This window comes from Gekko japonicus, unplaced genomic scaffold (genome assembly GCF_001447785.1).
Source record: "Gekko japonicus isolate JY-2015 unplaced genomic scaffold, Gekko_japonicus_V1.1 scaffold3344, whole genome shotgun sequence".
In the NCBI taxonomy this organism is placed as follows: Eukaryota; Metazoa; Chordata; class Lepidosauria; order Squamata; family Gekkonidae; genus Gekko; species Gekko japonicus.
The window spans coordinates 150,658-164,381 of NW_015159807.1; the positions used below are offsets into that span (position 1 = coordinate 150,658).

The 13,724-nt window shown below is 51.3% G+C and overlaps 1 protein-coding gene across 1 annotated transcript; it reads left to right on the forward strand.

Moving 5' to 3' along the window:
* Positions 1-772: 772 nt before the first annotated feature.
* Positions 773-12,646, forward strand: LOC107107304 (ribonucleoprotein PTB-binding 1-like; the record flags this gene model as incomplete). Its single annotated transcript, XM_015407588.1, has 6 exons — positions 773-835; positions 1,931-1,997; positions 4,460-4,929; positions 6,477-6,668; positions 8,422-8,551; positions 12,546-12,646. Coding segments are annotated over exons 1-6 (1,023 nt in total), but the record flags the coding sequence as incomplete, so codon positions are not given.
* Between the last annotated feature and the right edge of the window lie 1,078 nt (positions 12,647-13,724).

The following is a 13,724-nucleotide window of genomic DNA, read 5'->3' on the forward strand; positions in this document are numbered from 1 at the left end:
CGAGGCCTTGCCGGTCGGCCAAGCCTACTCCCCTCCCCCTCCCCTCCCACCGTTGCCGTTCCAAGAGCGTTCCCTGCGCATGCTTTTTTTTGAAATTTCAGTATCCCCCCTATAGTTTTTTTACAGTTTTTACATTTTTCTGCACATCTGGGGATCGCCCCAGATGTGCAGGAAAATCTCCCTGCCCCCCAGGTGCCCCCGATGTGCGGGCTTAGATATTTGCTATTAGATATATTGCTGCGGTGGCTCAAGTGGTTAAGATGCTGAACTGCAGGCTGTGGAAGGTCGGTAGTTCAGCAGTTCGAGACCCGAGTGTGCCGCATGACAGAGTGAGCTCCCGTCTCTAGTTCCAGCTCCTGCCAACCCAGCAGTTTGAAAGCAGGAAATTGCAAGTAGATAAATAGGTACCACTTCGGTGGGAAGGTCACAGCGTTCCGTGCGCCTTGGGGTTTAGTCATGCCGGCCACATGACCACGGAAACGTCTTCGGAGAGCGCTGGCTCTTTGGCTTTGAAACGGAGATGAGCACCGCAACCCTAGAGTCAGACTCGACTGGCTTTCGAGCAACGGAAACTTTTACCTTTATTAGATATATAGATAATGCAATAAATACAATAGAACAAAAACAATCTACGCAGCTAATAGATGACGTAAGAATGATGTAAGAATACCCGGGGGGGGGGGGAGGAATATCCCAAAGTTCGCCTAATATGCGAGAAGAGGGGAGGCCAGTCTCAGGTGGAAGAACCGTTGCTGCCTTCAGCCGGGTAGGCATGGCGAAACAACTGCATTTTACGGGCCCTGCAGAACTGAATCAGATCCCACAGGGATCAGCGGTAGGGTTTGATAGGACCCAAGATATAGATCTGTGGTGGGGCCTTGTTTGGAACCTGCTGTGCAGTCCTGGTCCCCGTACCTCAAAACGGACACTGCGAAGCTGGAAGACGAGCAGAGGAGGGCGTCCAAGACGGCGAGGGGGTCGGAGCCCCTCCCCCGTGAGGAAAGGCAGAAGAGTCTCTGGGACTTCTCAGTTGAGGAAAGAGACCACTGATTGGGGGCACATGAGAGAGATGTATAAAGTGATGCCTGGAGTGGAGAAAGTTGACAAAGAGAACCTTTTATCCCTCTTCCAAACTACAAGAACTCGAGGGGCATCCAGCAAAGCCGATGGGCCATCATTCAGGACGGACAAAAGATAATACGACTTTCCACAGAGAGCGATTTCAATGTGGAATTTGCTGCCAGAGGAGGTAATGTGGTCAAAGGAATAAACAGCTTTCAAAGGGGATTGGATAGATTCATGGAGGGTAAGCCTAACAGTGGTTACTAGCCACGGAGACTGAGCGGAACCTCCAGATTCAGACGCAGTCAACCTCTGAATCCCAAAGCCAGGAGGCAACATCAGGGGAAGGCCTCGGCCTCTATGCTCTGTTGTTGGGCCCTGTGTGAGACAGGAGGCTGGACTAGAGGAACCCTCCCTGGTCTGACCCAGCAGGGCTCTTCTGGTGTCCTTCTCAGGGGAAGGCCTCGGCCTCTCTGCCCTGTTGCTGGCCCTCCAGAGGGACTGGCTGGCCCCTGTGTGAGACGGGAGGCTGGACTGGAGGGACCCTCCCTGGTCTGGCCCAGCAGGGCTCTTCTGGTGTCCTTCTCAGGGGAAGGCCTCGGCCTCTCTGCCCTGTTGCTGGCCCTCCAGAGGGACTGGCTGGCCCCTGTGTGAGACGGGAGGCTGGATTAGAAGGGACCCTCCCTGGTCTGACCCAGCGGTGCTCTTCTGATGTTCTTAAGAGAATGCATCCTCCTTTGCCTTAACAGCTGTTGGCATCTTATCTGGGGCAGGAGCTGTGTGTGGGGGGGGCGGGCGTGTTGTTTGCTGTTAAAGCTGGTCATTCAAGTTCAACTAACTTCCCGCCCCCCCTTTTGATTTTCCACAGGAAGTTCATGATTTGCTGAGCGACTACGAACTCAAGTACTGTTTTGTGGACAAGTACAAGGGAACCGGTGAGTAAAACACACACCAGTTTTTCGGGCTACTGTGTGGTGTGCAGGCCATGCTCAGTTTCACAGGTGCAAGATAACAGCCTCCTGAGATCTGCCGAATCTCAGCTTCCCCGGTCATGTGAGTAAAAGACCTTTCAGTGTCGAGTGGGTACCGTACACAATGGAGATTCTTTTTCATTATTTTCCACTTGGGGCTTTCTTGTCACTCTAACCTGAATGGCCCAGGCCAGCCAGACCTTGTCAGATTTTGGAAGCTAAGCAGGGTCGGCCCGGGTTAGTACTTCGATGGGAGACGACCCAGGAAGCCCAGGGTTGCTACGCAGAGGCAGGCAACGGCAAACCCACCTCTCTTTGTCTCTTGCCTTGACCTGGATAGCCCAGGCTAGCCTGATCCCATCAGATCTTGGAAGCTAAGCAGGGTCGGCCCTGGTTAGTACTTAGTACTTCGATGGGAGACCACCAAGGAAGCCCAGGGTTGCTATGTAGAGGCAGGTGAGGGCAAACCACCTCTGAACCTCTCTTGCCTTGAAAACCCAATGGGGTTGCTATAGGACGTCAGACCTTGAAAGCTGTGCAAGGTGAGCCCCGATCAGTACTTGGATGGGAGACCAGCAAGGAAGTCCAGGGTCACTACAACTAGGGATGTGCCTAGAGCATCCCCGAAAATGGCACATTCAGACCCCTTTCGGGCTGCTGCAGGCCGATTCAGATTCTCTGATCTGAATCGGCTTGCCGCCGAATTTCGGCAGCAATTCAGCTGCATTATATCCTATGGGCCATTGAAGTAAATGGCGAAAACATAGGGTATATTCTGGGGGCTGGAGAGGAGGGGGTTTGAAGGAGAGGCTCCATACTCGCAGGGTAGCTGCTGGAGCCCCTCCCCAAGACACCAACCAAGTTTGAAGAACGTTGGACCAGGGGGTCCAATTCTGCGGGCCCCCAAACAGGTTGCCCCTATCCCCTCTATTGTTCTCTACAGCGGGAAAAAAGTTTGTGAGCCAGTTTTTGCCCATCCCTAGAGCAGTGCTCCCTCTAAGCTGTGGAGTCTCGAGAGCAAAAATTCCACTTTGTGAGCTCCTGGCCTTAAAGTTGTGGGCGAGCCATTTGGCTACTACATAAATTAGTTTGCTCTGGAGCCCTCCTTCCTGAGCGAAGGCAAAAATCTGTCAGCCAGAGGCTAAAAAACTGAGCTACCTCACACTGACTCGGCTTAGAGGGAACACTGCCCTCGAGGCCACCAAGGAAGCCCAGGGTAGCAACACAGGGGCGGGAAGTGGCAAACCGCCTCTGTCCACCTCCTGCTCCATCCGCCCTGGATGGCCCAGGGTGGCCCGATCCCATCAGGTCCCGGAAGCTGAGCAGGGTCGATCCTGGCTAGTACTTGGATGGGAGACTGCCAAGGAAGTCCGGGGTGGCTACGCAGAGGCAGGCAAGGGCAAGCCACCCCTGGATGTCTCTGGCCGTGAAAACCCTATGGGCTCGCCACCACCAGCATGCTTGTTTGTCAGTTCAGTCTTTCCTCTCTGAGTGTATGTGTGTGGGGGGGGAGTGGTCTTTAGTTGTGCACTGTGGACTTTGGTGGAGTGGTCAGGTGAGCGGACTCTAATCTGGGAGAACCGGGTTTGATTCCCCACTCCTCCACTTGCACCTGCTGGGTGACCTTGGGTCAGTCACAAGTTCTCTCAGAGCTGTCCTTGAAAAAAGAGCAGTTTCTGTCAGAGCTCTCTTAGCCCCACCTACCTCACAAGGTGTCTGTCGTGGGGAGGGGAAGGGAAAAGAGTTTCTAAGATGCTCAGACTCCTTTGGGTAGTGAAGGGTGGCGTATAAATCCAATCTCTTTTTCTTCATCATCTGGGAGAACTGGGTTTGATTCCCCACTCCTCCACTTGCAGCTGCTGGATGACCTTTGGCAAGCCATAGTTCTGTCAGAGCTGTCCTTGAAAGGGCAGTTCTGGAAAGAGCTCTCTCAGCCCCACTGACCTCGCAGGGTGTCTGTTGTGGGGAGGGGAAGGGAAAGGAGTTTGTAAGCCGCTCTGAGACTCCTTTGGGTATGGAAGAGCAGGGTATAAAAACTTCTTTTTCTTCTTTCTTCTTCTTCTTCTGTAGTATACTTGTGTTCATACAATATTGTCAAAATCTCACAAACAAAAAATTTGTTGCATGTTCATTTGTAGCATTGTAATAAGATAATCTTTCTTTTGTTTTATATAGAAAAGCTTGCAGAAGCTCAGCGGAGGTTTGCTACACTACCTTCCTCCTTCCTCCTTCCTCCTTCCTCCTTCCTCCTTCCTCCTCCGTCTTGACACACATAAAAGCACATCTTAAAATCCATTGAAACCAGGCACATCATTACGACAGCTGGAACCAAGTTTAAACGCTCAGCTAGTGCCGTCGAATCCGCCCTTACATGGAAGCAACAGTTAATGATCCTTGCCCCCCGCGCACTCCCCTCTCTCTCGCAGCCTTCGTCACCTTGCTGAACGGGGAGCAGGCGGAGTCGGCCATCCAGGAGTTCCACCTGAGCCGGCTGCGAGACAAGGAGATCACGGTGCAGCTGCAGCCGACGGACGCCCTCCTCTGCATCGCCAACCTCCCCCAGCTCTACACGCAGCAGCAGTTCGAGGACCTGGTGCGGCCCTTCGGGAACCTGGAGCGCTGCTTCCTGGTCTACAGCGAGAGCACGGGGCACTCCAAGGGGTACGGCTTCGTGGAGTACATGAAGAAGGATTCGGCCGCCCGGGCCAAGTCCGACCTGCTGGGCAGACAGCTGGGGACGCGGACGCTCTACGTCCACTGGACGGACGTCAGCCAGCTGACCTCGGAGCTCCTCCACTCCAAGTGCCTGTGCGTGGACAAGCTGCCCCACAGCTACGGCGACGTCGACGAGCTGAGGCGGGCCTTCTCGACCGTCTGCCCCCCGGCATTCTGTCAGGTGAGCCTCCTTCATGCCCTTGGTGCGGCCAGAGAGGACTGAGTGGTTAAATGCGTGGACTCTGATCTGGGGGAACCGGGTCTGATTCCCCACTCCTCCACTCGCAGCTGCTGGATGACCTTGGGCAAGCCGTAGTTCTCTCAGAGCTGTTCTCTCAAGGACAGTCCTCGAAAGAGCTGCCTCAGCCCCGCCTACCTCGCAGGGTGTCTGTTGTGGGGAGGGGAAGGGAAAGGAGTGTGTAGGCCGCTCTGAATGAAGGGCGGGGTATAAATCCAATCTCCTCCTCCTCCTCCTCCTCCTCCTCGTTAAAGTAGCCAGAGGGCCAGGCCACCGTCCCTTCTTGAATTGCAAGCCAGCTTCTGTCGCTGCATGCCATCCAGATTATGCCTGCAAAAATAGTACATCCCAAGGAATGGCTCCCTCTAAGCCGTGGAGTCTTGTGAGCAAAAATCCTACTTTGTGAGCTACTGGCATTAAAGTTGTGAGCGAGCAATCTGGCTACTGCATAAGTCAGTCTGCTCTGGAACCGTCTAAATAAATGTAGAAACGACATAGTCTGGATCATAGAATCGTAGAATCACAGAGTTGGAAGGGGTCCCCCTAGAGGCCATCTAGTTGTACCCCCTGACTGGATGCAGGATCAGCCTAGAGCATCCCTGATGTGTTTCTCTAGACGCTGCTTAAAGACTGCCAGGGAAGGGGGAGCTCACCACCTCCAGAGGCAGCATATTCCCACTGTTGCACAGCTCTGACTTTCAAAAAGTTTTTCCTCATATGCAGCCGGTATGATACAGTCCTGTTTACCTGGGCAAAAAGCCCTCTTGCATAATTCCGTTTGGGATAGTTTGCGGAAAGCCGTAAGACCTGCTAGGTTGAGCATGTCCGACTCCTGCAGCAATCAGTTCCCAATAGCTTTCTTTCACAGAAGTAAAGTTTATTGAGACATCGAGAGTATGCAGAGTTTCTTAACTGTTTCGTGTTAGAACTGGGGAAGAAGCACGCAGAGCAAATAAATATACACTATTCAGGGGGGGTCCCCTGCTGGCAATCAGCCAATCAGGCTTCAGGTGGGAGCCCCCCAAAGTAACGGGTTGCAGTTCCCAGGAGAAAGGTTACACCAGGCGTATCAAGGCCAGACAACAGTGGTTACATAAATAAGACTCCGCAAGGGCGCAGCAGAATCGAAAGTAGACATTCCAAAGGTTTCCCCCTCCCCACCTTCACGACAGGCAGGATCTCGCAGAGGCCTAAGCTTACAGCGCATAGGTTGCGCTGGTATGATACAGTCCTGTTTACCTGGGCAAAAAGCCCTCTTGCATTATTCCGTTTGGGATAGTTTGCGGAGAGTCAGGAGAGAGCGAGACATCCCACTATGGTCGGTAAGACCTACTAGGTTGCGCATGGGATTGTATCCAAGGTCCACTACGAAATCTGGCCAGAGGTTGCCGGTCTGCTCCCTTGGGCCTGCCAACCGGCCGGGATTTTGGCCACTGAAGGGCGATTGCCTTGTTCTTCCTCGCGTGCTCAGCGTCTTCCTTTCCCCCTAGCTGGCTTGCGGTCAGGACGGGCAGCTGAAGGGCTTTGCCGTCCTGGAATATGAATCGGCGGAGATAGCGGAGATGGTGCAGCAGGCTACCAACGGCATGCTCCTGGCCGGAAACCACATCAGAGTCTCCTTTTGCGCTCCAGGCCCCCCCGGGCGAAGCATGCTGGCCGCCCTGATAGCCGCCCAGGCAACGGTAAGAGCCCTGCTAGTGGTGACGCCCCGCCAGCTCAGCCCCTGCTTTTCTTGTTCGCTTGTCCCCCTTGCCTGCTCTGAACCGTCCTGTGACGTCCTTGCTTATTGGGGAGACTATTTCTCCTTTAAAACTCACTCTGTGTATCTGTGTACATGACCTTAGTAGATTTCTGCTGCCACCAGGAATTAAAAATTCCAAATCTCTCTATTTTGGTAGAATGGCCCAGTGTCTGGGCGCTTCAGGGGACTGTGTGGCCCTGAGGAAGGACTGTTATGAATGCTGGGATAAGTTTAAACAAATAATGATCTCTTTATAAAAGAACAAAATAGGTTTCTGGGTATTTTTGAACTGTTGTTGAAGAAAGAAAATAGCTGACAAGGCTTGGCGTCACGCACAGTCTGTCTCTCATACACCAAAACTCAACTCTGACAAGCTGATCTCTCTCGGCTCATATAGCCACGCAGGCTGAACTCTTGCTCATATAGCCACACAGGCCGAACTTTCTCTCTCATAGCCACACAGGCTAAACTAAGCCCCAAGTGCTTCCTCTGTCATACCGACTCACACAGAAAACTCTCCACACTCGTCTCTTCAAGAACACAGAATCACCTCAGAGACCTCTCTCCTCCCACACTCTCAGTCATCAGCCAATCACATCACACTTGTCTCCCTCTATCACTCTCCTTACATTACTGCAGTCACACGAAACATGTAAAGAAAGACACACACCAAAAATGGAATCATTACACTTCCCAAAAAGAGTTTTTGGCCACAAAATCGAGTATTGTGACACAGAGGACCGGCACCGTGCCCCTTTATTTGGCTCTGCTTCTGTGTACTTCTTAGTGTAACGTCCTCTTGTGGCTTTCCGCCCCTGCCGTGTAGCCACGTGCCACGTTTGGCAGGGGCTGTTGGCCCACCCCGGTGTTAAGGGATGGCAGACGGGGTTGCTGTGTCCGTCTGCTGTGCCCCGATCAGGAGAAACTTCCTGACTGTAAGAGTGGTTGAGCAGTGGAACAATCTGCCTCGGGAGGTGGTGGGTGCTCCTTCGCTGGACCTTTCCAAAGGGAGGGCGAACGACCATCTTTCGGGTATGTTGTAGGTATATAGGGCCAGGGGTCATTTCGTAGAAAAAGAGGTGCAGGAGCTCATTAGCATAGCTCATTAGCATAACTTATTTGCATATGCCACACCCCCTGACATCACTGGAAGTGTGTCAGAAGGCAACACCCACCATTCAGGCTCCACTGGACTGTTTTGGATTGCTAGCTATTGGGGGGGGGGGGAGGAAAGGGGAGATGTGTCCTCGCAGAGGAGGGAGAGCTTGTACCTGAATAAACCTTGGTCTTAAAGGTGCCACTGGACAGTTTCGGACCGGGGGGCGGGCTCTGCAGCTTACCTGGCTGCTTCTTGCTCTGACTGAGGGCTGCGGGGAGCAGGGGGTGGGGCTTGTTGCATGTGCCCAGCCCCTGGGCTCTTTACTGCCAAAGCTCCACTCCTGTGTGCTCCTGCAGGAAATGACCCCTGTGTAGGGCTATCTTTCGGCTATGCTCCTGCAGAGTGCAGGGGGTTGGACTGCAAGGTCCCTTCCAACTCTAACATTCTATGATTCTGTGTGGCGCAGGTTCAAAGTTTTGACCCTGCCCCCATGCGCGCCTCCTTCCTGCGTGACTTTGATAAGAACGTCCCGCCGCCAAGAGTAGTACAAGGACAGCTGCCCTTTCACTGCTTCACTGCTCTTGCTTTCTTCAAGGCCCTAAATCGGGGGAAAGGGCTCCTCCCCGAGCCGAACCTGTTTCAGATTTTGAGCAGCCTGGGGAACTCGACCTCCATCCAGCTCCTGCTCAGCCCCCTTCTTCACGGAGCCATGGGAGGAAAACAAGGTAGGTAGGAACGAAGGGAACCTGTTATGGCAGGGGTCTCCAAGGTGGCGCACTCAGGCACCATGCAGGGTGGATAGAAATCTGTGATTTCTTTTTTTTTAAATAAAAAAAATCAACTTATTTTTATTTAAATCGAGTTTTCAAAAATTAAATTGGATTTTTTAAAATAAAAACAAAACGCTTTTTGAGGAGAACTCTATTTAAAGATAGTTTTCCGTTTAAGATACATTACAGTCCAAAGGGTTATTCATCATGAAATAAGGATTAGTTTTTAATCACGTAGCATGAGGCTAAATATTTATGCAGGGTTTAGATTTTTCAGTGAACGAATTCCATTAATCCATTCACAGTGTCGTGCTCTTCCAGAGGTTTCTGTAAGATTATTGGGCAGTCTTTCTGTCTAGAGGATATTGTCAGAGATACTTGGTTTGACAGTTCTCAGAACTGTGAATTTGTGTCTGCAGAGATCACGTGCCTCCTCTTCACAGCAAAAATGTTAGAAAAAACATACAGAGTTAAAGAGACCTCAGTCCTATTGGTCCCCTGCACATGTATGGACACAGAATCAACCCCTTATCTCTTAAGCACCAGTTTTTATTGTATTTAAAACTTATTTTATTGTTTTAGTATTTATATGCTGTTAGCCGCCCTGAGCCACTGGGTAGGGCGGGATAGAAATCTCATAATAAATAAATAAATAAATATAAGTGCTAAGTTTCAAGAAGTTCAGCGGGTCCGGAAGAGGGCAACCAGGATGGCAAGAGGGTTGGAATCCAAGTCTTACGAGGAAAGGCTGAAGGAGTTGGGTCTGTTTAGCCTTGGAAAGAGAAGGCTTAGAGGGGACATGATTGCAGTCTTCAAGTATCTGAAGGGCTGTCATGTAGAAGATGGAGCGGATCTCTTCTCTCTTGCTCCGGATTGCAAGACTAGATCTAACGGGTGGGAATTACAAGGGAGTCGATACTGGCTAAATATCAGGAGAGACTTCCTAACTGTAGGAGTGGTTGAGCAGGGGAACAGACTGCCTTGGGAGGCGGTGGATGCTCCTTCGCTGGACGTTTTCAAGCGGAGGCTGGACGGCCATCTTTCGGGTATGTTGTAGGTATGTAGAGCTATCTTTCAGCTGTGCTCCTGCAGAGTGCTGGGGGTTGGACTAGATGACCTGCAAGGTCCCTTCCAGCTCTAACACTCTATGAGTCAATGAATATGAGATTGTTTGGGGTGGAACAGGTCTGGATAAGGAGGAGAGATTAACAGCTAAGTGTGAGGAGGAAGGGGCAGGCAGTACAAATGAAAGTACAAATATGAATCATTAACAACCTATTTAATTGGAGACAGTTCACCTTGCAAGGATTTCATAATTATCTATTTCAAGCGGTAAATAAGCAACCATTATTTTTTTTTTAAAAATAGAGACAAACATCACAACGGCCAAACACACAAGTCCATAACTCACAAATACATAAATGTGGGGGGTTGAATTACGTCATCAGTTTACATGCTTGAATGCTTCATACCATATTTGTCCTCCATGTTCCACCTTATGTTCTTAGAAAAATCTTTTGCAAACTTTAAAATACCAGTTTTTATCATCTATGAAAGGTTATATGTCTCTATACTTTTTCTATTGTATTCTTCAGTTCATTTCAAAAAATACAACCATGTACGACCATGTAATTTCATACATACACAAGGATTTACATGGGTATCCAAATAGTAGGGGATTATCGCAACCATTAATTTTGTGATCTAACTAAAACTAACCTGAAAGGTTATTGTACGAAAATGGAACCTTCATCTGGGTTGCAAATATTAAGGCCAGCGAGAATGAGCCTGAAATATACTGGGTTCAGACGTGTTCAAGTGATCAGCTCATAGTTTAGTAGTGATTCAGCGAGAGAAAGAAGACTGAGAGACCCCTGGCCGAAGCTGGGTGTTTATGTCTGAAAAAGGTTATACCCAGGGGTCATTTCCTGCGGGAGCGCACAGGAGCGGAGCTCCGGCAGTAAGGAGGCTAGCAATCCAAAACAGTCCAGTGGCACCTTTAAGACCAAGGTTTATTCAGGTACAAGCTCTCCCTCCTCTGCGAGGGCAGATCTGCACGTTCCTCCCCCCCAATAGCTAGCAATCCAAAACAGTCCAGTGGAGCCTGAGCGGTGAGTGTTGCCTTCTGACACACTTCCGGTGATGTCAGGGGGTGTGGCTTATGCAAATAAGTTATGCCATTGAGTTATGCTAATGAGGACCCCTGGTCACACCCAAAACACACCCCACTCCCCGCTATAGGCTATTTACACTACATTGTTTCCCAGTTGGGTTACTCTAGGATCCCTGTCATCCTACTGGTCCATTCTAGGTTCCTAGCAAGCTATTGTTACGCATCCCCAAGCTAAGTCCTTTCACAAGGTACAGTTCAGGCTCAATACATAACAGAGCCTTCATGTCGACAACCGCGTTTTAAACCGAGTCTTGCTGACTAGTGATTTAAATCACAATTTAAATCAGTTTGATTTTAGTCAAATCCTTGGCACCCACGGTACTCTTCCCTGGCGCCTGGCAGGTGTTTCCCAGAAGTGGGCGGGGCTACGCAGGGCCCTCGCCCAGCAAAGACTTTCGATTCGCATCCCAGGAGCCTTTGCATACGGAGGTCGCATGCCGAGCCTTTGACCACCCCTCCCCTTCCGCACGGCTCCCTCTCATTCCCCCCCCTGAGATCCCAAGACGCTCGCTCTAATGACCCCATCAGGTTCTACTTGATCAAAATGTGCATGCAGTGAAGAAAGAAATGCCAAGTAATGTATGACGCAGAAGCTTCTGGTTTCCAGAGTCATAGAAGCATAGAGCTGGAAGGGACTTCCAGTTTCATTCTTGCCCAACCCCCTGCACAATGCAGGGAATTCACAGATACCTCCCCTCCACACACACACCCAGTGACTGATGCTCCCTCTGAGCTATGGAGTCTTGTGAGCAAAAACTCTACTTTGTGAGCCACTGGCATTAAAGTTGTGAGCGAGCGATTTGGCTACTGCACAAATTAGTTTGCTCTGGAGCCATCGCTTCCTGAGCAAAGGCAAAAATGTGTAAGCCGGAGGCTAAAAAACTGTGAGCTAGCTCACACTGACTCAGCTTAGAGGGAACACTGGTCACCACCAATGCTCCCTGTAAGCTGTGGAGTCCTGTGAGCAAAAATTCCACTTTGTGAGCGACTGGCATTAAAGTTGTGAGCGAGCGATCTGACTACTGCATAAATTAGTTTTTTCCGGAGCCGTCTTTCTTGAGCGAAGACAAAAATGCATGCGCCGGAGGCTAAAAAACTGTGAGCTACCTCACACTGACTCAGCTTAGAGGGAACACTGCCAGTGACCCTTGCTCCATGTCTAAAAGACGGGGGAGGGAAACCTCCAGGATCTCCGGTCAAACTGGCCTGGAGAAAAATGGCTTCCTGACCCCACAGTGGCGATCAGCATTTCCCTGGGCGTGGAAGAAAGGGCCGTGAGAACTAAGCCCTGAGGCAACCCTTCCTGCCCTCCCTTCTCGTGATCCAAGCCAGGCCTTGGTTTCCAAAATGCCAAGGAGAACAATGAAAAGGGTGGAGGCAGCCATTGGGGAGGGTTGGCCCCAGTGTTCCCTCTAAGCTGACTTAGCGTGAGCTAGTTCACAGTTTTTTTAGCCTCCGGCTCACACACTTTTGCCTTGGCTCAGGAAGGCTGGCTCCAGAGCACACTCATCTACGCAGCAGCCAAATCGCTCGCTCACAACTTTACTGCCAGCAGCTCACAAAGTAGAATTTCTGCTCACGAGACTCCACAGCTTAGAGGGAGCCTTGGGTGGCCCGTGACCCACTTTTAGAGGCTTCGGGACCCATTTTCAGGTCCACACACACACACACACACACACACATATACCAGGCTCAGGAAAGACTGCCATAGAGTGCATTGTTTGTACAGAGAGGTGTGGGAGAGAGGCTTTTCTCAGGCGTGGTTTCTCTCCACAGGGATCCTGGGAGCTCATCCGTCGGTGCCTCTCCTCGCCAACCCGGCCCTCTCCACGGCTCTCCTTCAGCTGGCGCTCCAGAACCAGACCCAAGCACAGCAGGTAAGCGTCTCTTCCGCCGGACCCAGGGGCAGAACCCGGTATTTGTCCCACTTTGCCTGCCATCTCCTGTCCAGAGATGCCTCCTGGTTCGCAAGTGCATGGGCCTGCTTTTTCCTCTCTCTCCCTTTTGGCCAAGGGCGCGTCTCTTGTGCGCCCCGGAGCCTCCGCCTACTCCACACCGGCATTTGACTCGGCTCTGCGGAGCTGTGGATTGCTACCAGAACCAGGTGCTCTTCAGTTAGTAAAGGCAAAGGTTCCCTTGCTCGAAAGCCAGTCGAGTCCGACTCCAGGGTTGCGGTGCTCATCTCCGTTTCAAAGCCGAAGAGCCAGCGCTGTCCAAAGACGTTTCCGTGGTCATGTGGCTGGCATGACTAAACACCAAGGCGCACGGAACGCTGTTACCTTCCCACCGAAGTACTACCTATTTATCTACTAGAAATTTCTTGCTTTCAAACTGCTAGGTTGGCAGGAGCTGGAACTAGAGACGGGAGCTCACTCCGTCATGCGGCAACTCGGGTCTTGAACTGCTGAGCTACCGACCTTCCACAGCCTGCAGTTCAGCGTCTTAACCACTTGAGCCACCACAACTCCTTGCTCTTCAGTTACACAGGGACAAATTCCCCAGAGGTCTTCCATCGCCCACTTCTGCCCTGCTCTTCATCCTTCTAAGCCAAGAGGGCGTGTCTGTCCCCTTTTCCTGTGTCTGCTAAACAGTAGGCAGAAGACATACGAAGTCCTCTCCCCCCTACGTCCTGCCACAAAGGCTTCGTTCATCGGAGCAGGGCCTTCTCCGTTGCGGCCCCCCACCTTGTGGAACGCCCCGCCCGAGGAGACCAGAAGAGCTCCCCCTCTCCCAGCTTCCCGCAAACGACGCAAAGCTGAATTATTCAAGAGGGCAACTCTCTGCGTAGAGTTGCACCGTGCAGAACGGTGTACGAACTCGCTTGGCTAAACGTTTAGGGACTGTGGCCCATGCTGCTGCATAGAGCTTACTCTCAAGGAAGACCCTGTTCTGTAATTTTTTCACGGCTTAACATGTCGTACGAATTGTTGCGCTGTGCTTTGGTTCTTTCTGCTG